Source organism: Mustela putorius, unplaced genomic scaffold, assembly GCF_011764305.1.
Source record: "Mustela putorius furo isolate JIRA1106 unplaced genomic scaffold, ASM1176430v1.1 tig00000174_pilon_pilon_pilon, whole genome shotgun sequence".
NCBI classification, from domain to species: Eukaryota; Metazoa; Chordata; class Mammalia; order Carnivora; family Mustelidae; genus Mustela; species Mustela putorius.
In genome coordinates, this window is record NW_025421304.1 from 31,859,536 (window position 1) to 31,886,388 (window position 26,853).

General features: G+C 44.0%; 1 protein-coding gene across 1 annotated transcript; it reads left to right on the plus strand.

The window, feature by feature from the left end:
• The first annotated feature begins 25 nt into the window (after positions 1-25).
• COG4 (component of oligomeric golgi complex 4) lies at positions 26-26,676 on the plus strand. Its single transcript, XM_004754027.3, has 19 exons — positions 26-227; positions 1,826-1,908; positions 2,612-2,726; positions 4,853-5,027; positions 5,825-6,018; positions 8,204-8,309; positions 9,026-9,183; positions 10,116-10,174; positions 10,975-11,108; positions 15,434-15,552; positions 16,127-16,293; positions 17,113-17,278; positions 21,313-21,375; positions 23,840-23,956; positions 24,530-24,622; positions 25,123-25,206; positions 25,478-25,579; positions 25,791-25,919; positions 26,120-26,676. The coding sequence occupies exons 1-19, from the start codon at positions 60-62 to the stop codon at positions 26,252-26,254; spliced, it is 2,367 nt and encodes a 788-aa protein (XP_004754084.1). The 5' UTR covers positions 26-59; the 3' UTR covers positions 26,255-26,676.
• The last annotated feature ends 177 nt before the right edge of the window (positions 26,677-26,853 follow it).

Consider the following 26,853-nt stretch of genomic DNA (forward strand, 5'->3'; position numbering starts at 1 on the left):
GCAGCCGCATGACCGGGCGCGCAAACGAGGCGGGGGCCTCGCGGGGCCGGAAGAGCGAAATGGGGACCAAGATGGCGGATCTCGAGTCCCCTCAGAAGCTGTCAGGGGTTCCTTCGCCTGAGGGGATGGGAGGAGGCTGCTGCTCGGAAATCTCTACTGAGCTCATTCGCTCCCTGACCGAGCTGCAGGAGCTAGAGGCTGTATACGAACGGCTCTGCGGCGAGGAGGTGGGGGAATGGCCCAGGGGCAGGGGGCTTAGGAGACGTCAGTTTTGGGAATTCCGGGCTGTGGGAAGTTCTCTCTCTGCCTCTGCCGAGGGAAACAAAAAAAGCACTTATTGAAGAAGGAGGAGTGTAGTTGAGTGTATCTGGGAGGATGTGACATCTCTGTTCACTTGATCTGGTGTCCCTAAACTTGTTTTCCGTGTTATTTCGGCGATCTGCTTCGTTCCCTTTGATTTCCCTGGCCCTTAATCTAAGTTTTTCGGCCAGAGCAGTTAGAGTCAACTTGCTTGCTTCTCAAAGTGAGAAAGGCTCCCTTGCATTGAATTAGCCATTTAAAAAATTACGAAACGCTTTCACCGCGTTACCTCCTTTAAGAAGGAAGTCTTTGCAAAGAAACCTGAAGCGTTATAAGACTTTTGTAGGGAATGACTTGGGGGGAGGGGTGTGGTTTTAGCGTTCGGTAAGTGCACAGCTTTGTAGAAGCTTGAGGTTTTAAGACAGGCACAACTGTCTAATCTTGAACTAGGAACTTTCATCTTTTGGACCCCTGCATTGTGTCAGGAGCATAGACTGTATTCTCTTAAGGATTCCTTGCACCCTCCATTTTCCGTGGCAACCTGATGCTGCCAGGATATTTTTATGATATCATTTGGGTTCCTTGCCACTCAGAAGAAAGAGATCTAAGGCCTGATAAAGTTTAGTAGCTGTTCCCTAAACCAAACTTTTAATTAAGTTTGAGTACAAAAGTCAGTTTCAGCGGGAGGGAGGAGGGATTATTGATATCTAAGAATATCTCCAAATATTAAATTGCACCAAGTAAAGCATTTTATGGTGCCATTTTTCAGCAAGATGTGCTTTATAAAATTTAGTATTTTAACAGTCCTAAGCATGCATTCATTAAGGCAGTCAATTTTTAAGGTGAAATTAAGCCCATCTTCCAGACAGGACAATTTTAGTTCTGTATTTGTTTTTGATGACTGTCAAGGGGACGTTCCCCTCTGGATCCTACTGAACTATTTTAATAGAAATATATAGCTGATATCGATGGCTGTTAATAAACAATGTTTCACATACTCTGTTAAGCACTTTACATTTGTTACCTTGTTTGGCTCTCACAACAGTACTATAGGATATGTATTACGTTTTACAGATGAAGAAACTCAAGCATTTAAGAAGGTTAATGTCTTTTGCAGTAATGCAGTAAATAACTTTGTTGAGAGAATTATGTTTTTATCCCTTCTGGGTACTGACTGTACACTATGAAGGGACTTTTTGTAACTTCCACTTTGAAAGTTTCATTTAGCAATTATATTTTAAATGCCTTCCTGCATTAGGTACTATGCTACTTAGATTGAATTAAAGTTTACTTCTGGCCTTTATGGTGTTCATCTGCTAGATGGGATAAAATATACAATAGGTAGCAGCCAGCCTGCAATGTGATACATGCAAAAAATGAAGTATTGTTGGTTAAAGTCCTAGGAGAACTCAGTGAAAGGAAAGACATTCGAAACGTGATTCACCCTTAAGCTAAGTGGTTGGGTTAGATTACTCTAAGGTTCCTTCTGACCATTCTGATGACAAAATGCTTGTCTGTGTTTCAGAAACTGGTAGAGAGAGAACTGGATGCTCTTTTGGAACAGCAAAACACCATTGAAAGTAAAATGGTCACTCTCCATCGAATGGGGTGAGTCTCGCAGCGCTATTGTCATTCCGACAAGGTCCACTGGATGGATAAATTACTGTTTTTCCTAACTTTCTGTTGTAAAATGCTACTTGACTTTGAAATGTAGAGGAGGATTATTTCAGAATGAAATGAACACTTAAGGGTATAGTCAAGTGGTTCTCAAAAGTGTCCTTGGAAGTATCAAACTCATTGGGAAACTTGTTGGAAATGCAAATTACGAGTCGCCACTCAAAACCTACTGAATCAGAAACTTGGTGCATAGAGCCAAGGAATCTGACAAGCCTTTAACAGGCACACCCACTGATCCTGATTATGGTTCAAGGTTGAGAACCACTGTTTTTACAAACTTTGAGTATTTGCTAGGCATAAAAATTGCTCTTTGATCTCATCACCCTCTTTGCTTGTTGGTTAGTGCACTTTATACTCAGCAATGGGGAGCATCTATTCTGTTTAGTAGTTATAAAAAGTCTGTTTAGGTCTGTTTAGTAGTTATAAAAAGTCATTTTTTTAATGACTTTTACAGACCTGAGTTTTCAGCAAAATACTCTTTAGGAAAATCTGTGAGTAGAGTGAACTGAGCTAAAAGTTGTGGGGAAGTACAAAGACAGTAGAAGACATAGTCTCCATTTACAAAAAAAATTTTCCATCTCTTATTCCTACCTTCTGCCTCTCTGGATGTATATGTGCTGTCATGTGTCTCCAGTCCCAATCTGCAGTTGATTGAAGGAGATGCAAAGCAGCTAGCTGGAATGATCACCTTTACCTGCAACCTAGCTGAGAATGTATCCAGCAAAGTCCGTCAGCTTGACTTGGCCAAGGTAATCCTGTTGAACTTCTGATGTTTGAGTTAGTAGGGGGCAATAGAGAGGCCACCGCATTAGAAATTACAGTAGCACCATTCAATAGAAATTTAATCCAAGATAGTAAAACCCAACAGAGAGGCAGAAGAAGAGAAAACTCAAGACCAGTACATCTTATGAATAAGGACATAAAAATCCTTAGCAACACCAACAAACCAAATCTAGCACCACATGAAAAAGAATATACTATGACCAAGTGGGATTTATCCCAGGAATGCAGAGTTGCTTTAACATCTGAAAATTAGGGGCACATGGGTGGCTCAGTCGACCTGATCTCAGAGTCCTGAGGTCGAGCCTTGCATCAGCTTCCTGCTCAGCAGGAGGCTTCCATCTCCCTCTCCCACTCCCCCTGCTTGTGTTCCCTCTCTCGTGCTCACTCTCTCTCTGTCAGATAAATAAATAAAATCCTTTAAAAAAAAAACCCTGAAAATCAATTAATATATCTACCACATCAGTAGAGTAAAGGATAAAAACACATGATCATCTCATAAACTCAGAAAAGGCATAAACTCAAAAAAAACTTGTAATAAAAGGAACTTCCTCAACCTGATAAAGGCCAATTACAAAAATCCCACATCTGACTTCATACTTACCAGTGAAAGACTGGGTGCATTGCCCCTAAGATCAGGAATAAAATAAGGATGCAGCTCTTCTTTTCTTCAACATTGTACTGGAATTCCTAGCCAGGCATTTAGGCAAGAAAATGAAATAGAAATCATCCAAATTGGAAAAGAATATAAACCATACATTTAACTTTAGATTTTTCTAGTAGCCATTTTTCTTCATTTTTCTATTTTTCCTCTTTCTTTCTCTTTTCTTCCTTCCTTCCTTCTTTCTTTATCTTTCTTTCAAGTAGGCTCTGCACCCAACATGGGTTTTAAATGCGTGACCCTGAGATCAAGAGTATCATGCTTTCCTGACTGAGCCAGCCAGGTGTCCCACTAGTAGCCAGTATTTTTTTTTTTCATTATTTTAAAAAAGTAAAACAGAGGGTCGCCTGGGTAGCTCAGTTGGTTAGGCATCTGTCTTCGGCTCAAGTCATAGTCCCAGGGTCTTGGGATTGAACCCCACATCAGGCTCCCTGCTCAGTGGGGAAACTGCTTCTCTCTCTCCCTCTTGCTCTGTGAAATCAATCAATCTTTTTAAATTCAAAAATAAATAAATAAAATATTTTAAAAATAAAAAATAAAATAGAAATAGGTGAAAATAATCTTAGTAATATGTTTTATTTAACCCATTATATCCAAAATACCATTTAAACATATGATTACTATAAAATGGTATTAATGAGACATTTTGCCTTATTTCTATACTAAATCTTTGAAGGTCAGTGTGTGTTTTACACATCTTAATTTGGACTAGCCACATTTCAAGTCCTCACTGACCATAGAGTATTAATGACTACTGAAGTGAATAGCAGAGGATCTGAGTTCCTGAATAAGTCAGTCCCAGTCTCAGTTTTCCCCTGTGAAATACCATAACTCTTTCCAATCTATTTGTTGAGATTCTATAAAAATAACTTACCACAAAATGCTAATAGCCACACAACCACCAAGTCACATTGTTAAGGTTTTTTTTTTTTATACATTCTTGCTTATTCTAGGGGAACCTGACTGGCTCGGTAAGAAGAGAGCACAACTCTTGATCTTAGGGTTGTGAGTTCTAGCCCCATGTTGGATGTAGAGATTACTTAAATAAACAAAACTTAAAGAAAAAAAATCTTGCCTATTCTAAAAGAAAAATATTTTCCACATGTATCACTTATCTTATTACTTGGTTTATAATATCCTCTTCCCAAATGTTAAATACAGCCTGATTCCATTATTAATTTAATAGCATCAGCCAAATACAAATATGGCTTGTCCCTGTTCCTGTTTCCATTAAAATGAATGACCTCGTCACGTAAATAAAATTGCATGATACTGTCGGTGCTATTGATCATCATCAGTAACAGTTTTATAACTGGTCTTGGTTTTGGTTCAGGGCCTCGGGTTAACTGGATTCTCCTCCTGAATCTCCCTACCTTCTGAAGAGATGTTTTGAAAGAATAGGGCATTGTTTCTAAGCTCCAGGTCTTTTTGCAGAACCGCCTCTATCAAGCCATTCAGAGAGCTGATGATATCTTGGACCTGAAGTTCTGCATGGATGGAGTTCAGACTGCTTTGAGGAATGAAGATTATGAGCAGGCTGCGGCCCACATTCATCGCTACTTGTGCCTGGACAAGTCAGTCATTGAGCTCAGCCGACAGGGCAAAGAAGGTGACATCCATCCCAAATTGTTGATTTCTATGGTCGTTACAAGTATCTGTAATCTGGTTTAAGCACCTATAAATTCTGGTTTAGTTACAAGCATCTGTAATCTGAACAAGGCAAACTCACCCAAGAAAAGGGTATCAGGCAATTTCCTTGTCTGATTCTCAACCCTGTAGAGGTTGTAGACTACCCTAGGACAGGTGTTGTTATTCCCATTTTATGGAAAAGGAAACTGAATCCAGATCTATTGTTCCTCTGGCCAGTGGGTTTTCACTTGACCATATCACCTACTTACAAAATTAAATTCTTAGCCTGGCTTTCCAGGCCTTCTGTGATTTCAACCCACCCTGTCTTTCTCACTTTGTTTCATGCTGTTCACTCACGCATCCATTCACTGTGCATGTATATAGAATACTCTGTATGCCAGAGTTTATATTACTTGCAATACCCTAGAAATATTTTTTTCATCTTTTTCTCTCTATTCCTTTGCCCATTTCATTCCCTTGGCCTGGAATGTATGTACTAGTTTTTCAGGTATCAAAACCCTGCCCATCTTTAAAACATAGGATATCATTTCTGGGAAGACTTTTCTAATTAACTTCAACTGAAATGTGACTTGTGGACACTTTCTTACTACACTTATACACTTAGTTTGTTATAGTTACTTGTGCACAGATCTTACTTTTTTTTTTCGCTCTATTAGAACTTCTGTATATTTCGAATGAATAGTGGTGCACAAAATGGCATGGACCCGAGAGAGTTCGATTCTTTACATTATTTCCCATATTCCTCCCATTGTGCAGGCAGCATGATTGACGCCAACCTGAAATTGCTGCAGGAAGCTGAGCAGCGTCTCAAAGCCATTGTAACAGAGAAGTTTGCCATTGCTACTAAGGAAGGGGATCTGCCCCAGGTGGAGCGCTTCTTCAAGATCTTCCCACTGCTGGGTCTACATGAGGAGGGATTAAGCAAGTTCTCAGAATACCTTTGCAAGCAGGTATGGCCCCCGATTGCTTGGTAAGAGAGTGGTATGATTCTCTGCCTGCAGACTGGGGCACTGTGTGGATCCAGTTTCTGTGGATTCTTTCTCACTTCTGGATTTAACTCCCGTTTCCTGCTCCCACTGTAGCAGGACTGGATGCATACATTCATTCAACACTTACCTAGCTATGGCCTAGACATCTACTGATGTACATTCAGTTATGACAGGCTGAATGAAAACATGGGAAAATTAAAATGCAAATTCTCTGACAAGCTGAATCACCCTTTTTAAGATGTCAGCCAGAAACTGGCTTCTTTTAAGAGCATTCAGCGTTGTTGGCTAGTTGTTTTCAGACTTCATAACCAGGATTGGGTCTCAAAATAAGCCACTTTGAGATGAAGGAGGTGAGGTCACTTAAGGTTAAATCCTGAAAAAGAGACAGGCTTCAGTTAAAGACTCAGCCCCTTCCCCTTGACGTTAGGTGGAAAGATGCAAATCTCAGCAGACATGTGTGCAGAGGGTTGTTTATATGTCAGAGTACATCCTGCCACCTCCCCCCCAGCAGATTCCCTGTGATAGAACACTATTCTGCATTAAGAAAAATGAGACAGGGCACCTGGGTGGCTCAGTTGGTTAAGCAACTGCCTTCAGCTCAGGTCATGATCCCAGAGTCCCAGGATGGAGTCCCGCATTGGGCTCCCAGCTCCATGGGGAGTCTGCTTGTCCCTCTGACCTCCCCTCTCATGCTCTCTCTCTCTCAAATAAATAAATAAAAATCTTTAATTAAAAAAATATTTAAAAAAAAAATGAGACAGTTCTGAATGTGCTGACCTGTTTCTTTTTCTAACATATGGTTAAGTTAAACAACTATATGCAGCATTTTTGCTTCAAATGACAGAAGTGACAATAAAATACATGTTTGTGTAAGGGTTAATAATGGTTTTCTCTGGAGAAGAGACTTAGGAGACTAAGAGACATAGATAAAGGCAGAACTGCTTTTCACTGAGCACTCCTTTATTCCTTTTGAATATTTAAGTGTGTATGTCTTAACCATTCTCAAAAATTTATAAAAAACAAAATATAAGGGGCGCCTGGGTGGCTCAGTGCATTAAAGCCTCTGACTTCAGCTCAGGTCATGATCCTGGGATTCTGGGGTCAAGCCCCACATCAGGCACTCTGCTCAGCGGGGAGCCTGCTTCCCCACCCCCTGCCCCGCGCCTGCATTTCTGCCTACTTGTGATCTCTGTCAAATAAATAAAATCTTAAAAAATAAAATAAAATATAAGGGGGATATGTGGGGCTGGCCATTTTTTATCAGTACTTTGCCATCTTGATCTAGAAATGGCTTTTACTTTAAATCCCTTTAAAATAAATCAAATCTTGGGGCACCTGGGTGATTCAGTGGATTAAGCCTCTGCCTTCAGTTCAGGTCATGATCTCAGGGTCCTGGGATCGAGCCCCACATCGGGATCTCTGCTCAGCGGGGAGCCTGCTTCCCTCTCTCTCTGCCTGCCTCTCTGCCTACTTGTGATCTCTGTCTGTCAAATAAATAAATTTTTAAAAAATTATAAAATAAATAAAATCTTAAAAGATAAATAAGTAAATCCCCTTAAAGTCCCTTCTGCAGTACCCATATTCCTTGTCCTGCTCAATGAAGCACCATTTTTGTTTAGGTGTTTAATTTTTTTTTTAGGATTTTATTTATTTGACAGAAAGAGACAGCCAGAGAGGGAAACAAGCAAAGGGAGTGGGAGAGGGAAAAGCAGGTTTCCTGCTGAGCAGGGAACCCGATATAGGACTCGATCCCAGGACCCTGGGACCATGACCCAAGCCGAAGCAAACACTTAACGACTGAGTCGCCCAGGCACCCTCAATGAAGCACCATTAATGATAACTTTGAGTTATCCTTTGAGGTGATTATTGGAAGTGGGGACTTTCTCGTTTGGGTAATGGCAATACATACCTTCAAAGAAAAGGAAAGCATTATTTATATCTTTGAATTAAAGAAGAGTTACCACTATGCTCAAGTTCTTTTTCTTGTGTGAGGCCCAGACAACTCAGAGCCCCCAAGGGATGTTCCTCTATCCTCTCTAAGCTTTCAAGCATCAAAGCAAACATGGGAAAAGAGAGTCAAGGAAGGTCTTTTTGGAAAACTAAAACTAGCCTTTGATCTGAGAATTGTGGATTTTCCACTTTTCAGGTGGCCAGTAAATCTGAGGAGAATCTGCTGTTGGTGCTGGGGACAGACATGAGTGATCGGAGAGCTGCAGTCATCTTTGCAGATACACTCACTCTTCTTTTTGAAGGTAAATCTCCTTTTCCACTCGAGAGAGACTGGAGATTTCACCACTTAACACCCACATCCTAGGTTTTCTTCTCCCCTTGCTTGCCTGATGCCTTCATTTTATTCTTATAGCTTGCTGTGTATTGATTGATACATTAGAGAATTAACTTTTTTTTTTAAGATTTTATTTATGTATTTGACAGAGAGAGAGATTATAAGTAGGCAGAGAGGCAGGCAGAGAGAGAGAGAGAGGGAAACACTCCTACTCCCTGCTGAGTAGAGAGCCCGATGTGGGGCTCAACCCCAGTACCCTGAGATCATGACCTGAGCCGAAGGCAGAGGTTTAACCCACTGAGCCATCCTGGCGACCCTGGAGAATTAACTTTTTATTTCAGTATCTAATTAGCAAAAATTAGGCTCTCAAGTCTTTTAAGCCACCCTGTCCCTCAAGACCCAAATGCTAAGAGTAAATTTAACCATAAAGTAAATTATTGGGAAGAGAGTGATGCTGATTTCTAAAGATGCTCCTGTTAAACTATCATACATAAAGTAAATGCCTTCTGATTTACCAAGCACTGTATAAAACAGACATTTGCTTAGCAATTCCCAGTACTGGCACGAACCATTTGTATTCATTTTGGAAGGTTGAGTTAGACCCCAGAGTCCTGGATAGAAGAAAGGAGTTTATTTTGTGGAGGGAAGATTTGGAATCCAGCGCTCTCATTTTCTCCATTCTAGGTATTGCCCGCATTGTGGAGACCCACCAGCCAATAGTGGAGACCTATTATGGGCCAGGGAGACTTTATACTCTGATAAAATATCTGCAGGTGGAATGTGACAGACAAGTGGAGAAAGTGGTGGACAAGTTCATCAAGCAGCGGGACTACCATCAGCAGGTGAGCTGGGGAAGCTGCAGGGGGGTTTGGACACCGTGTGAGCCAGCGATACTGAATGCAATAAATTTAAGGTGCGATAGGGAAGGGACGAAAGCAGAAATAGATAGAAAAATACGTGCCAAATGCACACTGCCTGCATCTTTCCTCTCAGCAGCTTACTTTGGATTTGAGGTCTTCTGATAATATAGTACAAGACTGAGAAAGAAGTAGAAGGGGCTTCTTGAAACAGAAACATTAGAGCACCTCTCTATCACAGAATGTGCAACAGTACCTTCTAGTGGTATAAGAATTCTATTTCTTAAGGTCCTGTTAAGTGTCAAGTCATTTGTCTCAGACTTCTCCTTAGTTCTTTAAGTGCTCACAGTAACACTTGCTTTTTTTGTGAACTTTATTTCTCCTTTCCTTTGAGCAGAGGAAGTAAGTAGGATTTAGAAATAGAGGTAGCCGGGTGCCTGGGTGGCTCAGTGGGTTAAGCCGCTGTCTTCAGCTCAGGTCATGATCTCAGGGTCCTGGGAACGAGTCCCGCATCGGGCTCTCTGCTTGGCAGGGAGCCTGCATCCCTCTCTCTCTCTCTCTGCCTGCCTCTCTATCAACTTGTGATCTCTCTCTCAAATAAATAAATAAATAAATAAATAAAAATCTTAAAAAAAAAATAGGGGTAGCCGTTCAGCTTTATTTCTAGAACTCTAGGAGAGTAGGCAGTAGTTCATTTGAACACCATTAACATCACTTCTAAGTGCAATAATAGATTTAGATTAGAATCTAAATCAAAAGTAAATTTTTGGCTCATCATGCTGATAGCCTACTTTTGGTCTGCCTGTTAAGCAGACTAAACTTAAACATTCTTTTATGCCAGAAGTTTGGAGGGACCAGCAGGAGGGAGGTAGAAGGAGGGTGGGGAAGAACATTCTCATTTCTTTGGTATATTGCAGTTCCGGCATGTCCAGAATAGCTTGATGAGAAATTCTACAACAGAAAAAATAGAACCAAGGTAATAACCCTCTTTTTCTTAGCCCATAGGAGTTTGAATTGGTAATTGTGTATCATTCAGAGACTGCTCTATTACTATGTGATCTGTGTTTCAGAAATACTCTGACTCAAGCTTTTATTTTTTCTAATAAAAATATGCTTGTTAAAATTCAGACATTAAAAAAATGTATTCATTCAATCAGTAAATTTTTACTGAGTACACATTTTGGGTCAAACACTGGTCTTTGGTACTGGGGATGTGGCAGCAAGCAAAGTAAGCAAACCAGACATAATTCTTTCCTTGTGGCATCTGTAGTCTATAAAGTAGATAATAATAATACCTAACATATATATAGTATTTACTGTATGGCATACATTGTTTTATGTTTTCAAATTGGGAAGTATGAGTCCTTCAACTTTGTTAATTTTTTCAAGATTGTTTTCCTTTTCATCTGAATGGGCATGGGCCATAGTTTAATAGTGTATTCTAAAATCCCACCATAGCTAAATAAGAGGTTGGGGAGGTGTGGTTCCTTTCATGTGAAGCATAGGTAAACCACTAGCAAAACTACACCTCGCATTCTCTTATTTAGCCCTGACATTATTTTTTAGTGGTGAGTGGGTTCAGGTGAAACAGTAAGTAGAGTATGTGGTTGAAGCTGTCTCTGAGTATAATCGGGCCAGCAGAGCCAGTATGACTATCTGGCAGAGCTCACCCTTCTGGGCCCAGTGGGAGAGGGAGTTTGGGACTGTGTTTGCCCAGTAGTTCTTATATCTGGGAATCCAGTGTCCTCCTTCTTACTCCTGCTCCATGTCTCTCAGGGAACTGGACCCTATCCTGACTGAGGTCACCCTCATGAATGCCCGCAGTGAGCTGTACTTACGCTTCCTCAGGAAGAGGATCAGCTCTGATTTTGAGGTGGGGGACTCCATGGCCTCAGAAGAAGTAAAGCAAGGTAAAAGGCATTTCCCATATTTTCTGGGAGGGCTAGGACAGAGTTGGCATTGATCTCTTTTTTTTTTTTTTTAAGATTTTATTTATTTGTTTGACAGATAGAGATCACAAGTAGGCAGAGAGGCAGGCAGAGAGAGGGGGGGAAGCAGGCTCCCTGCTGAGCAGAGAGCCCGATGTGGGGCTCGATCCCAGGACCTTGGGATCATGACCTGAGCCGAAGGCAGAGGCTTAACCCTCTGAGCCACCCAGGAGCCCCTGGCATTGATCTCTTAATCACACCACACTGCTCTTGTAAGCCACAGATCTCTTAACAAAGAAATAACTAGCACTTCTTAACCTTTGTAGTCTGTGACTCCCAAAAAGACAGACTTATGAATATTAGAATTAGACTCGCTCTATGAGACCATTTAGTCATTTTACAGGTGAGGAAAGCTAATGTCCAGAACGGTTAAATTATTTTCCTCTAATCTTTTCTCCACACCATGTTTCGTTGCCAGCTCTACTTAGGGATTAGTATTTAATATTTAATATAAATATAAAATCAATAAATATAAATAGTATAAATAATAAATAGTATTCATATTTAATAAATAATATAAATAAATAGATTTAATATAAATAGTATTTAATATAACTAAGCCAGCCACCTGGCTGGCTTAGTTGGTGGAGCATGTGACTCTTAATGTTGGGATTGTGAGTTTGAGCCCCACATTGGGTACAGAGATTACTTAAAAATAAAATCTTAAAAAATAATAATGATAAAAAATAAGTAAATAAATAAGTGATTTGCGCACATGATGTGTAGGTACACAGAACAAAAAGATATACTTAATTCCGTAAGGATACTTTCGGGAGTGATAAGAATATTCTAAAACTGGATTGTGGCTATTATTACAAAACTCTGTAAAATTACTTTAAAAAAAAATTGAAATGTACAAATACAAGGTGTGAATTTTATAGTATGTAACACTTCAGGGGCTCCTGGGTGGCTCAGTTGGTTAAGCGTGGGCCTTCGCCTCAGGTCATGAGCCTAGAGTCCTGAGATCAAGCTGTGCACACTTGCTCTCTTTCTCTCTCTCTAAAATAAAATCTTTTCGGGCGCCTGGGTGGCTCAGTGGGTTAAGCCGCTGCCTTCGGCTCAGGTCATGATCTCAGGGTCCTGGGATCGAGTCCCGCATCGGGCTCTCTGCTCAGCAGGGAGCCTGCTTCTCTCTCTCTCTCTGCCTGCCTCTGCCTCTCCATCTACTTGTGATTTCTCTCTGTCAAATAAATAAATAAAAAATCTTTAAAAAAAAAAAATAAAATAAAATCTTTTCTTAAAAATAACACTTTAAGGGGCGCCTGGGTGGCTCAGTGGGTTAAGCCGCTGCCTTCGGCTCAGGTCATGATCTCAGAGTCCTGGGATCGAGTCCCACATCGGGCTCCCTGCTCAGCAGAGAGCCTGCTTCCCTCTCTCTCTCTTTGCCTGCCTCTCCATCTACTTGTGATTTCTCTCTGTCAAATAAATAAATAAAATCTTTAAAAAAATAAATAAATAAATAACACTTTAAGGGGCACCTGGGTGGCTCAGTGGGTTAAAGCCTCTGCCTTCGGCTCAGGTCATGATCCCAGGGTCCTGGGATCGAGCCCCACTTCAGGCTCTCTGCTCAGCAGGGAGCCTGCCTCTTCCTTTCTCTCTGCCTGCCTCTCTGCCTACTTGTGATCTCTGTCTGTCAAATAAATAAATAAAATCTTAAAAAAAAAACACTTTAATACAGTATTGAGCCATAATATTGAAAAAAGAGTATATATTTTAAAGAGTATATGAAAAGAGTATGTAGTATAAAGAAAGCCTTTCACTCCCTCCCTCAGTCTCCCAGTTCCCCCAGTCACAAGTTTTAAAGGGATAAATACATTGGGAAGAAATGTGGGCCATAGTCCAGTTTCATTTACAGATTGATTCTCTGGATTTTTAAGAAGACCATTTAATTCCTGGTGGTTAAGTATATGCAGGATTCCCTGAACTAAAGACTTGAAACTATCACAGCATCTCTGGCATTCTACATGACTTTAATACATGGCAAGGGAATTATTTATATGACCCAGAATGGTATTGCTTTGATGTTTAAAGGAAGATGTATGCTCATTTGGATTTTGATGCGCATTGCTATTCATAAAGACTGTCACTGTTCAGAGCTGTGTGTCCAATACAGTAGTCACCAGCCCCATAGGACTCTCTAGATTTACATTTAACTAAAATTAACTAAAATTAAGAATTCAGTTTCTCCAGGGGCGCCTGGGTGGCTCAGTGGGTTGGAGCCTCTGCCTTTGGCTCAGGTCATGATCCCAGGGTACTAGGATCGAGCCCCGCATCGGGCTCTCTGCTCGGCAGGGAACCTGCTTCCTCCTCTCTCTCTGCCTGCCTCTCTGCCTACTTGTGATCTCTGTCTGTCAAATAAATAAATAAAATCTTTAAAAAAAAAAAAAAAGAATTCAGTTTCTCCAAACTGAGAGTTGCTGAGGGAAGAGGGATAGGGAGAGGGTGGTTGGGTTATGGACATTGGGGAGGGTATGTGCTATGGTGAGTGCTGTGAAGTGTGTAAAAACTCACAGACCTGTACCCCTAGGGCTAATAATACATTATATGTTAATAAAAAATTTTAAAATTTTTTTTAATTAAAAACGAATTCAGTTTCTCAATTACATTAGCCACATTTCAAGTGCTGAATAGTGGCTACCATATTAGACAACACAGATACAGAACATGTTAATTACCACAGAAAATTTTGTTGGACCACACTGGTTTAGAGAATGAAATGTAGTGTACCCAATATATTTCAGTCTTTGCCCTGGAAACTTAGGAATTTTAAGGCTTACTAGTTAATTCTAATGGGAAAGAAGTAAAATATCCTTTGTACAAACACTTTTACTGTAGGGGTGCCTGGCCTTCTCAGTCAGCGAGAATGCGACTCTTGATCTCAGGATTGTGAGTTTGAGTCCCATATTGAGTACAGAGATTACTTAAAGATAAAAATCTTTTAAAAATTACCATAATCTCGGGCGCCTGGGTGGTTCAGTGGGTTAAAAGCCTCTACCTTCGGCTCAGGTCATGGTCCCAGGGTCCTGGGATTGATCCCTGCATCGGGCCCTGTGCTCCACGGGGAGCCTGTTTTCTCCTCTCTATCTCTGCCTGCCTCTCTGCCTATGTGTGATCTCTGTCAAATAAATAATAAATAAAATCTTTTTTTTTAATTACCATAATCTGCAATTACTGTGGTTTCCAGTTATTTCTGATAAGGACAAAACATTTAGAAATAATCCAAGTGTCTAAAGATGGAGTTTAGGGGCGCCTGGGTGGCTCAATGGGTTAGGCCTCTGTCTTTGGCTCGGGTCATGATCTCAGGGTCCTGGGATCGAGCCCTGCATCAGGATCTCTGCTCGGTGGGGAGCCTGCTTCTCTCTCTCTTGCTGCCTACTTGTGATCTCTCTCTCTCTCTGGGTGTCAAATAAATAAATAAAACGTTAAAAAAAAGTTTTAAAGTTAAAAAGTTAAAAAAAGTTTTAAAAAATGTGGACTATCTACCTGATAAGCTATCACACAGCTATTAAAAATAAGTAAGTTAAGAAAACAGAAGCTTTGTAGAAACATTGAAAATATTTATGATATAATCCTTTGGGGTTTTTTTATTAATTTTGTATTTGAGTATAGTTGACATACAATGTTACATTAGTTTCAAGCATATATAATATACTTTTTTTTTTTTTTTAAGATTTTATTTATTTATTTGAGAGAGATCACAAGCAGGCAGAGAGGCAGGCAGAGAGAGAGGAGGAAGCAGGCTCCCCGCCAAGCAGAGAGCCAGATGCGGGGCTCGATCCCAGGACTCCGAGTCCACGACCCGAGCCGAAGGCAGCGGCCCAACCCGCTGAGCCACCCATGCGCCCCTATAATATACTTTTTTAAAAGCTTTATTGGTTTAAAATAAGAGAGAGAGCATGCGCATTGCATGCAAGTGCACGAGCAGGAGGGGCAGAGGGGGAGCGAATCCTCAAGCAGACTCCCCGCTAAGCACAGAGCACTATGCAGGGCTGCATCTCATTACCTGAGATCATGACCAAAATCAAGTCAGGCGTTCAACTTACTGAGCTACCTAGGTGTCCCCCAGGGTGTATATGATATAATTTCTTAAAGCAGAATACAAAATTATGTCTGGACTGTGATTATAACCATGTAAATTATGTACAGACTGGGAGGAAAGACTAGAAAGGAACCTGGGAAAATTTAAACAGTCGAACTTTTTCTCTTGAGGAAGAAAAGTGAGTATCCCTTTCCTGGCTGTCCCCTAGAGCACCAGAAGAGCCTGGACAAGCTCCTTAATAACTGCCTGTTGAGCTGTACCATGCAGGAGCTCATTGGCTTCTATATCACCATGGAGGAGTACTTCATGAGGGAGACTGTCAACAAGGTAGGACAGAGGATACACTTCTTGGAAATTGGGCTTCCTGTGCAAAAAACCAGACTGGAAGAGTGGCCGAGGCATGTCACATTTCTTGGACTGCTTTGAGAATATCCTTGCGTGCAACCGAGCAGTACCCCTTTGTATGATTAGAGGGCATTTTTAGAGTTGTCCTGCTCTCCAAAGACCTAGCTAGGATGTCTTTCCCAAGAATCACAAAAGAACACCTCAGCTCCTCAGGGAGCCCTACTTGTGATCCCCTGCCAGGGAGCCTACCTACTTCCGTGGAAGTATGTGAGTAAAGAACCTCAGGGAAGAAGGGCCTCTCCTGATGTCTTACATCCTGGGTAACAGGTGTCCCCAGGGCAAAGGCCCTAAATACTTAATTCTTAACATAGTCATCAGTAGGGAAATGAGCTGTTTTGGCAAGGAGGATCCACACCAGACTGTGACCAGAGTAAGCCATGTTGGGAGAAAAAAGGGCAAGTTCAAAAAGAAGCAGAACCAGAGCCTATTCCAGAACCATCTAGAACAGTGCCATGCAGAATTGGAGCCCTCACTGGCTGCTTTGCCTTTTGGTTAGGCTGTGGCTTTGGACACCTATGAGAAAGGCCAGTTGACATCCAGCATGGTGGATGATGTCTTCTACATTGTTAAGAAGTGCATTGGGCGGGCTCTGTCCAGTTCTAGCATCGACTGTCTCTGTGCCATGATCAACCTTGCCACCACGGAGCTGGAGTCCGACTTCAGGTAGGGTTGACTCCCTTTCTACTTTCTAGGAAGGAGGAAGGTCCTAGTTTGATTTAATATTGATTCCTGAGGCCCCTGTTGCTTCCTTTTATTTCCCCATATGATTCTAGTTCATTGCTATACAGGATAAAACTCCTATCCATGGTACAACATCCTTGGGTCCAGGCAGCTGTAGAGCAGCCAGATATCTTACAGGCTGCATCTGTGCTCCTTGAACTGGACTGGAGGGGTTACTGGCCCTCAGACCTAGGAAAGAGAACAGTCAGCTCAGCTGAAGGCAGTAGGTATAATATAGCAATCATAGTTACCATTGCTACAAACCAAGCACTATACTAATTTCCTGCTCTCATTCAGTCCTGAGAACAACCCTATGATGTAGGAACCATTACCTCTCTTACAGATGAGGAAACTAGGGCTCAGGGAGAGCAGGCACCTCATAAATGGTGGAATATGGAGTGAAGCCCAGAACTGACTCCCAAAACCTGTTCTCTCACCACTTAATGGTACTGCCTTTCACTAAGCTCTGTGCCTCCTCTTGCGTTTGTTGGAGCTCAGTGGCGGTAACTGAAATCCTCATAGGAAGCCAAGAACTGGCCAATATCCTCTATATGTTCTGGTCATATCAATGCCCTTAAAGGGGCATTGGTCTCTCTCATACCCTGGATGCTCCAGTTCTCCTACAATGGTCTCAAGGATTGGTTATTCTCGCAAAAGAGCAGCTCATGCCGCTGGGTTAGGGTCGTGCGCCCTCTCTTCCACCGTCCTGGAAGCAAGATCGAGTGCTGTCGATCTCCATATGCCATTCTGCTTCCCTCCCAGAGACGTTCTGTGCAACAAGCTGCGGATGGGCTTCCCGGCCACCACCCTCCAGGATATCCAGCGAGGGGTGACGAGTGCCGTGAACATCATGCATAGCAGCCTCCAGCAAGGCAAATTTGACACAAAAGGCATTGAGAGCACTGACGAGGCCAAGCTGTCCTTTCTGGTAGGTAGCCCCGTAGGTTGGGAGCTGGTCCATTTATTTCAAGAGGTTAAATTATGACCTCTAAGCCACAGTGTAATTAGCTTTCAACTAGAGACTTTTCATCCATTCCCTCTGTAGAAGGAAAACTCCTCCTTTAAGGAAAGCTCCCCCTAGAAGGTTCTGAAACCACTTCTTATTCAGGGACCTATTTCTGAGCAATCCAATCCAGGACATCGCTGTTCCCTGCCTGGAAGGCTGGGCTCCTCAGCTCTCCCAGGTGCTCATTCCCAAGAGCACTAGGAAGCTGTTCCTGGGGCTCCACTGAGTATCAAGCCTGGGTTGCATCTGCCACAGAACCGACGGTAATATCTGTGCCAAGCCTCCAGCCCACTTCTCTGAGGGAAGTCCCACAACATGGAGGGGTACTGATCATTTAGGCCTAGCAGGGTGGTTTTCCTAGCACACTTCTTAGGCTTTCAACTTCCTCAGAAAGATGACCTTTTTGAAGCTCTTAGCCAGAATGACGGACAACATGAAGCAGTGTCTTACCAGTTGTATGACAGCTGGGAAGGGAAAAGCATGGAAGGATGAAAGGGCTTATACAAGGTTAACGGCCAGTTTGTGATGAGTCAAAAGAATATAGATGAGTGCTGAGCCTGTGATCAGCCCTTCCTGGCATGTGCTGTATTGGCATGAGTGGTGACAGTGCTGTCCGAGGTCCTTCTGCTCCACCCCCATAATGGCCAGGCTCTTGAGTCTTCTTCGTTCCTGGGGTTCAGAGCCTGAAGGAAACACCCAACAATAGAACTCTCCATTTGTAGCCTACAAAGAGAGTCTCTGGACACCCTGGGGTTAGATGCCAAGTCTGTACCTTTTTTTTTCTCCATGGAAGCAGGGTCCTTGGCTTTTATCAGCTTCTTAAAGGTATCTGTGACCCCCGAAAGAGTTAAGAGCTGTTGTTTATGGAGACAGTAGCATAAACATACTAATATCCACCCACCTGTGCAAGTTAACCCACAGTGACTCATCCTGAGGCAGATTCAGTATGGAGGCTCTTTAGGCAGCCCCACTGTCTTCCTGTCACTGAAAATATTGTCCCTGAGCATGGGTTCTAGTGATTCGGGATGTCCTGGTTGTTTCCAAGAAAGAGGATCAGCTCCAAGAGGCTTCTGAAATCCGACACCTTTGGAAGACTTTGCCAAAATGTCTGGCAGCCAGTTCCCTATGATCACGAACTGACTTAAATTTTTCATTATATTTGCATTCATTTCATTTTCTACCGAACTTACTTTTATTCTTTCATTTCTCTGCTCAGAAATGACCACCTAGCTGCTGACCACCTCAGAGCTCTGCCCCTTCACGTGGTGGTTTGTTGACAGCTTCCGGAGTCTGACCCATCCTGCCACACTAGTGCTGTTCTTCTCCCCTTGGCCCCACAAGTCCCCATGACACTGGCTGCCACACAGACAGCTTCATTGTTTGAGGGCCCAGAAGATAAGGCCAACAAGAAAGGTGATGCTAAATGCTTTGTGACAGGTTTCCCGTTTTCCCAACGCCATCAACTTAAAATGTCATCACTCCCACTGCGGCACTTATTTCTTATGTCACCTTGATTCATTTGGCTGTCAAGATGAATTCCCCATCGGTGCTGACAGATCAGTCACCACGAACCACGGATAAGCCCAGTGAATCCATGCTTACAAGGACTGTCAGTAAAATGAAACTTTGAAATTAATAGCTTTTGAACTCAAATCCATTTTCCCCTTATGATAGATTTTTCTTACACCCTTAAATGCCTTGGAAACATTTAAGTTGTGGCCTTCATCCTTGAGCTGTCGTGACAGTGCACTTATTTCTCTGCAGGCTTGTGATGTGAGCAGCCTTGTGTGTGGCATGCTAACGAAGGCTTTAAGTCTTACCCATCCCCCATGAAAGTGGCCTCAGCACTGTCAGCAGCAAGATCTTTCAGTATTGGCTGCAGGACAGTGATGAGGGAAGCACTCTTGGGGACACAAGAGGGATCATCCTAATCTCAGTCCTTGGAGTTCTAGAATTCTTCTTTTACCCCCAAATCCTGAAGCCTCTGACTCATCTCTTGAAAACTGGTCCTCCCTGCCTTACCCCTGCCTTCATGGTCATGCCCCCAGCACACCAGTTCAGAGAGAGTATGATCCTCTCAAACTCTGTAATTCCACCCCCGCACAGCCTCTAGATTAGTATTCCCAAACCACATCTGTGCGCATCCAGCATTCACCTGGTAGGTAGTAATCCTCGGTGCCACGCCGTTGTCCACAGGAGAGCGTGGCTTCCAACTTCTAGTCTGACTTCACTCACCTCTGCAGCTTTACCTCTTGCCATTTCCTGCACATATCTGTACACTAATTCTGCTGATCCCCAAATACCTTTTGGGGTTTTCTGCCACTCTGCAACTGTTTGTTTTCCCTTCTGCAGAACACATTCATTTACTCATTCATTCAACAAATACTTACTGAGATGCTTCTGTGTATTAGGCACTGCTCTAGGCTCTAGAACTGCACTGCACGATGTAGCAGCCAGTAGGCAGAGATGGCTATTTAAATTTAAACCAATAAATAAAATCTTAAAAAAAAAAAAAAAAGGCTGGGGGGGGGGGATGCCTGTGTCTGCCTTCTGCTTAAGTCATGATCTCAGGGTCCTGGGATCAAGTCCTGCATCGGGCTCCTTGCCCAGCAGGAGGCCTGCTTCTCCCTCTGCCTACCTCTCCTCCTGCTTGTGCTCTGACAAATAAATCTTTTTAATAAATAAATAATAAATTTAAACCAAAAATCCAGTTCCTAAGTTGTACTAGCCATATTTCAAGTGTTCATTAGCCTCATGTACAGATGGTTAGGGGCTACTGTACTAGACAATTAAGATATAGAATATTTCTATCATCAAGAAAGTTCTGTTGGGCAGCGTTCTACTAGAGATATAGCTCTAAAGAAAACAGAATAGATCCCTCCCTTTATGGAGCTCTCATTCTAGCGGGAAAGGCAAACAAAATACTACTGGGTAATCCTAAATACCATTAAGAAAATATCAAAGAGGCCTGACAATGCACTAAAGAAAGGCCGATGCGGGTGGAGAAATGTACTCACCCTCATCTTGTCAGAATTACTCCAGCCTTTTGGAGCTGAATTAAGTTCATCTCAGTCACCAATTTCTTCCAAGGAGCTTTCCTTGAATGCCTTAGACCAAAATGTTTCTTTCTTCTAAAATGACCATAGCAGTGTGCCTTAATCATCACTTTTGTTACAAGCTGCTTTTTATGATTCCTATTTCTGCACCAAGCTTATAAGATGATACAGTTATGAAAGAAGGAGCTCTTAGCCAAGAGTAGGGAGACCTGATTTCTATTTCAGGCTGTAGCCCTGTGGCCTGTCACAAACTTTCTGTCCTCTCATCCTGCTTTATTCTGCATTGTGTTTATCATTATCTGATATTTCTAATCTCACTTGCCTTCTGGAATATGAACTCTATGAGAGGGTAGATCCCAGGAAACTTTTCTTTTTTAAGATTTTATCTATTTGACAGAGAGACCATGAGCAGGGGCAGGGGCCTACGGAGAAGCAGATTCCCCACTGAGCAAGGAGCCACACATGGGGCTCGATCTCAGAACCCTGGGATCATGACCTGAGCCAAAGGCAGATGCTTAATGGCTCAACCGAGCCACCCAGGTGCCCCAGAAAGCATTTCTTAAACGAATGTCAGCCTTTGCCTCACCGACCTGGGCTTGGAGCTAAGGACTTCTCCCAGACCTGTGTGCCTAAACATGGGACAAAAAGTCCTGAAACCTTGGGTCACTACCCCTGACATTAGATGGCTTTGCTGTCTTAGTGTCAGTCACAGGAGAAAGGGCAAGCCTGGTTCACCATTCGGCCCAATCTAAGACCTGAGCACCCTTCCAGATGACCTTGCTGTGTGTGTTCCTTAGCGCTCCTCTGAGCCTCAGTAGTACAGCTGTCAGCCAGTCTGGCACTGGAGTGGTTCAGACACCAGTGAGCAGGAAGTCACGTTCCTCTGTCTTCATCTCCCAGGTCACCCTGAACAACGTGGAAGTGTGCAGTGAGAACATCTCCACCCTGAAGAAGACGCTGGAGGTATGGAGGACATTGCCTGTCAGCTGCAGCCTCTCTGGGCCTGCCTGTGCAGGGAGGGCTGTGCACTGGTTCTGGTGGGGACTGTGCGTCCCCTGGCACGGAGCTAGTCTTCCTTCAGAGCACCAGAGGGGATTCGTTCGTGATCAGCCCACCAGTTGGAAGATCAGAATTCAAATTAGCACTTCCAGCACATACTGGGCCTGTGACCTCAGGCAAGTCCCTTAACTCCCTGAGCCTCAACACTCATCTATAAAACAGATCTCCTTCCTGCCCTCATTTGGGTTTATTGGGGGCATAATTAAAAAGGGATTGAAAGCACTTTAAAAAATTATAAAGTCCTATAAAAATACTAGGAAATTAAGGTGAAATAAGGTTTACCAAACCTGCTACAAAGCTGTTGCTGTTACCATTTTTTTTTTAAAGGAAGACTACACAGTGTGGTGTAAATTGCTTGGGTTTGGAAGTCAGATCCCCCTGGGTTCATAGCTCTGTTTGACCACTGACCAGCTGTGTGGCAGGAGGCGGGTTCTCTAACCTCCTGGAGCCTCAGTGTCCTCATCTATAAATAGGGAGAATGATATCTGCCTCACAGAGTTATTACAAAAATGGAATGTAATAATATAAAATACCTGGTTTGTAAGAGGCATGTCGGGGTAGTTAGTAACTGTACTAACAGTTAATAACTAATAATAGCACAAGACAATTATGCTGCTAAGTATTAGAAAATGAAGGGCCAACTCTCCCTCACTCCAAAAGTCTGCCTCTGGGAGAGGAGGGGAGCCAGGGTCCTGCCATCCCAGCGGACACTGAGTCCGAGGAGGAAACGTTACTGCAGAGACACAGGGCTCAGTGCACAGGCTGATGGTGAGTGTTGGCTTAGGGATGGGCAGACTGAGGGGGCCAGGAGCCAGCACGGGGGGCGAGATCCTTGTAACTGATGCAGTTCCTGAAGGAGGCTGAGAGAGAGCAGCCAGGTGGGAGATTCAGATTAGAAATTTACCCCCCAAAAGGCCTTAAAATGGAATATAATAAGAGTGAACCAAAAGCATAGTGTTCGTCACACAGTACCTGTTTGCCAGGATAGCGGTCATCATTGTTGAGTCACAGCACCTTTTAGATTGTATTCCTAACTTTGTCCTTAAGATTTTGTCCTTAGGATATTGAATTTGGAAGGAGTATTTTGGGAAATGTTAGAAATTTAGACCTGAGCCAGCAGAATTAGCAAGTGAAAGAAAAGGGTAGCAAAGAGTTGAGAAAACTGTTCCCATGAATCCCACCCACCTTAGACGTGCATTTCACGCGTGTTCTTCCTGAACCGCACCAGCAGCCCTTCGGGACAGGTCAGGTAGCATGAGGAGGTTACAAGGCCAGGCAAAGACAGTGTGTGTTCAGCTGCTGTGGAACTGAGGGCTCCCGCCAGCTGCATCAGACCCCTTGCAGCTAGCTCTTCCGCACTGCTGCCTGCATAGCCAGAAGCGCACAGACTTCTAAGGAGCTCCTGGCAAATCAAAACTTGGTGAGTTTCAGGCAGCTCCACTTGTGATGTTCTCCATACCTAGGCTGTTGTACAGGCGTTAGGAACAGGCACTCTGCAGCCAGGATCCCAGCTCGAATCCCAGCTCTACTACTTAACTACTGGGTGGTGTTAGACCAATTACTAACTTCTCTGTGTTTCCTCATCTATACAAAGAGATAGTAACAGTACCTACTTCTTAAGACAGGTACCTTAATTAATAAAAGTTAAATATTTTAAATAGGGCCTGGCATACAGTAAGCACTTAAAACTTAGCTACGATCATGATGATCTCCCTTGGGCACCCAGACCAAATTATTTTATTTTGTTATAAAGATTTATTTATTGGGGTATCTTGGTGTCAAGAGTCAGACACTCCACTGACTGAGCCACCCAGGCACCCCAGGACCAAATTATCTAAAAAGCAGAAACTATAACATTAAGGCTCGCATCACCTGAGTGTCTACTGCTTGCCAGGAGCTGTGCTAGGCACTTCATGCATCATCTCCTCCAACTCTCCCAACTACCATAGGGACAGGAATTTGTGTTCCCATTTTATAAACAGGGTAATTGAAGCTCAGAAACTTTTTAAATCACTTGACCAAGGTCACTCAACCAATATGTAGCCAGAATTTGAAGCTAGGAATGGCTGGCTCTAAAGGTATAAAAAAACTTCCGGTTTTTATGTTTTTTATTCATACCCCCTGATACCAATACTCTCATCTTACAAAGGGAGAAATGAGAGCCAAGTGGCTAGCCACTGGGATAGAATCCAAGTTTTCTGAAACCTCTCAAGGACTCTTGCCTAGGAGTGTAGTGGACTGTAGCTATTCCCAGGGAAAGCTGGAGTCGGAGAAATGGCTGCTTGCACATGGGCACCTTCCCCACCCTCCCCGCACCCGCACATCCCAGCCATGCTTGGAAGCCTGATAACTGGGTACTCTCCCCTAGAGTGACTGCACCAAGTTGTTCAGCCAGGGCATTGGAGGGGAGCAGGCCCAGGCCAAGTTTGACAGCTGCCTTTCTGACTTGGCTGCCGTGTCCAACAAATTCCGAGACCTCCTGCAGGTAAGCCCCAGGATCAGTTGTTGACTGAATCCTGTGCCTGTGTGTTGCTCTGAGAATATTGTTACTGGTTTATTATGGGATCAATATATATAAGGAACAAGGAGAAGTGAGGGAATAGCATGTAAGATACTGAGCTCGTGTGAGTGCCTTGAAGATTCGTTTTTCAGCAGTTGTCATCCTGACAAGCCAGCATTGTGGTCCTTTTGAGTCTCCACTTGGCCCCCAGTGCCAAGAGCCCAGAAAGGTGCTCAGAGGAAGTGCAGCCACATGGTTACTCAGACCTGCAGCCTGGCCTTAGGCAAAGGTGCTGCCTACTATCAGGTACTCAGAAATCTCTTGAATTTGCCAAACCAACCCCATAGCCTGGACCTGAATTGGCACAAATCTAGAAAGGAACAGGTTGTTTATGACCTCTTCGATTAGCATTTTCTGGTAGACTTTGGACAGGCTCACAGAAAAACCAGAGAACTAGACTAACACCGTGGCAGTCACAAGATGGATGGAGCAGAAGAAAGGAAGGGCAAGGTATATGCATCTTCTGTGTCTGATGTGTCTCTGCCTCTCTTTCCGCAGGAAGGGCTAACGGAGTTAAACAGCACAGCCATCAAGCCGCAGGTGCAGCCTTGGATCAACACCTTCTTATCTGTCTCCCACAACATCGAAGAGGTCAGCCTGACCATAGGCAGCCATCAGGCCCAGAATTATTCCTCATTCTCCAGCTCCCTGGCTGGAGGGCAGTGGAGCTGTCTGAACAGACCGGCCCTTCCCTGCCCCTTTGGCCCACTTTCCTCACTCTGGCAGACGAGGTTCTTCCCAGGAAACAGGTTGTTCCTGCAGACAGACAGGCTCTGAAAGACACCTGTAGGGGGTTTTCCATGACCTGGCACATCCTCTTTTATTAAGCTTTTTGCCCTATCTATCACACTTAAGAGCTTTTTTCTTAGCCTAATGATGTCATTCCTGCAGAACATGAGATCCAAAAGGAAATAAAATGCCAGGAGCTTTAGCATATATCAGCTTGGATGTCCAAGCTGCTTCACCTGGATGAGTCAGAAGCTAGAGAGGAAAGACCTCTTCCTCTGTTTTCTTAGAGGGGTGAAAGTGGGGGGTAGGGTGAATGGTACTTTCTGGAGAAACTCCCAGTGACCCAGCTTGTTTCCTGACAGGAAGAATTCAACGACTATGAGGCCAATGACCCCTGGGTACAACAGTTCATCCTTAACCTGGAGCAACAAATGGCGGAGTTCAAGGTAAGCAGGGGCTGAGAGACCGGGTTATGGAATTACCCACTTCTGCCCAAATCAGCAGCCTTTGGCTTCTCATCACACTCCACTGGGAACCCCGAAAACGCTTCCAGGCCCCAGCCTGTAGACATACTCCAGCCTGTAGACATACTGTAGACATACATCGGGGACGATGGCCTCTTGTAACTGTGCTTACTCCCCCCACCCCCAAAGACTCCTGTTGGAGGCAGAGGGGCTTAGGTACGACTCTTGCTTATGTCTAACCTCTTGTGTGCAGGCCAGCCTGTCTCCAGTCATCTATGACAGCTTGACTGGCCTCATGACCAGCCTTGTTGCAGTCGAGTTGGAGAGAGTGGTGCTGAAATCCACCTTTAACCGGGTAAGGTCCAGGGAGTACAGGTCCCCAGCTCTTGTTTTTCCTCTGAGGAAGACAAGACCTGCCATCCTAGGCCTTGCATCCCCTCAGTCTGCTGCCTGCAGCTCCCTGCACATCCAGCTGCAGTCCTGCCCTGGCATCTGAGGCCTTGGAGCTGCCTGAGGCACAGGAGGGCCAGGCCTTGAACGCTGGCTGAGCTTGCGCTCTCTTGCAGCTGGGCGGTCTGCAGTTTGATAAGGAGCTGAGGTCACTCATCGCCTACCTTACCACAGTGACCACCTGGACCATCCGAGACAAGTTTGCCCGGCTCTCCCAGATGGCCACAATCCTCAATCTGGAGCGGGTATGTGTGGCTCCCTTGACCTGGTGAGGGAAAGGTAATTGGGAAGAGAGGCAGAAACAACATTTGGATAGACTCTTCTCAAAACCAAGTGTCCACCAGCAGCCCAGCACTACAGAGCATCTTCTTCCTGGGCACCGCCCTGCTCTGTCTTCTCTCAGGGTAGCCTCTCATTGCTGACTTGCCAGTGTTCTTCCTCACAGGTCACGGAGATCCTAGATTACTGGGGCGCCAACTCTGGCCCACTGACATGGCGCCTCACCCCTGCCGAAGTACGCCAGGTGCTGGCTCTGCGCATGGACTTCCGCAGCGAGGACATCAAGAGGCTGCGCCTGTAGCCGTGGCCCATCTGGCCTGTCATTCTTCAGGCTCTGTTCCCTAAGTGGCCACGGCCAAGTAGCTGGGCAAGGCTGTCTGGCTTGGGGAGCTCTGACAGCACAGACTGTTCCACTGCAAACAGCAGGAAGTAAGGCCCAGCTCACCCTGCTGTCTGTACTCAGGCCTGTCTGCGTGGTGCTTTGCAGGTAGCCTCCCCCCACCAAGAGAGGTGAGTCCCTCGGACTCCTAATTATGTGGGAAAGCCAAGGCAGGCCAGCTTTCTGCATGGGCAGTCATTCTCTCCTCCTTAGACACTACAGCAAACAGGCTGCCTCCCAGCCAGCCCTAAAGGACTGGGTATATCTGGGGCCCCGGGGAATTAGGTTTACTCTGAAAGGCTGTGATGTTTATGATCACCCTGAATAAAGACACTCCTTGGAGAGATGCCAGCGTGCTGTTTCCAGGGAGGGCTGGATGCTACATGGTAAGACAGGTCCACAGTTGCACTGAAGTGTGAAAGCAAAAGCCTAAAGCCTCAGCCTCCTCCTGCACTCCAAGGGGTACACAGTCACCGTCAGGACCCACATGAAGCACGCACCTCAACCTCCTCTAATCCTGG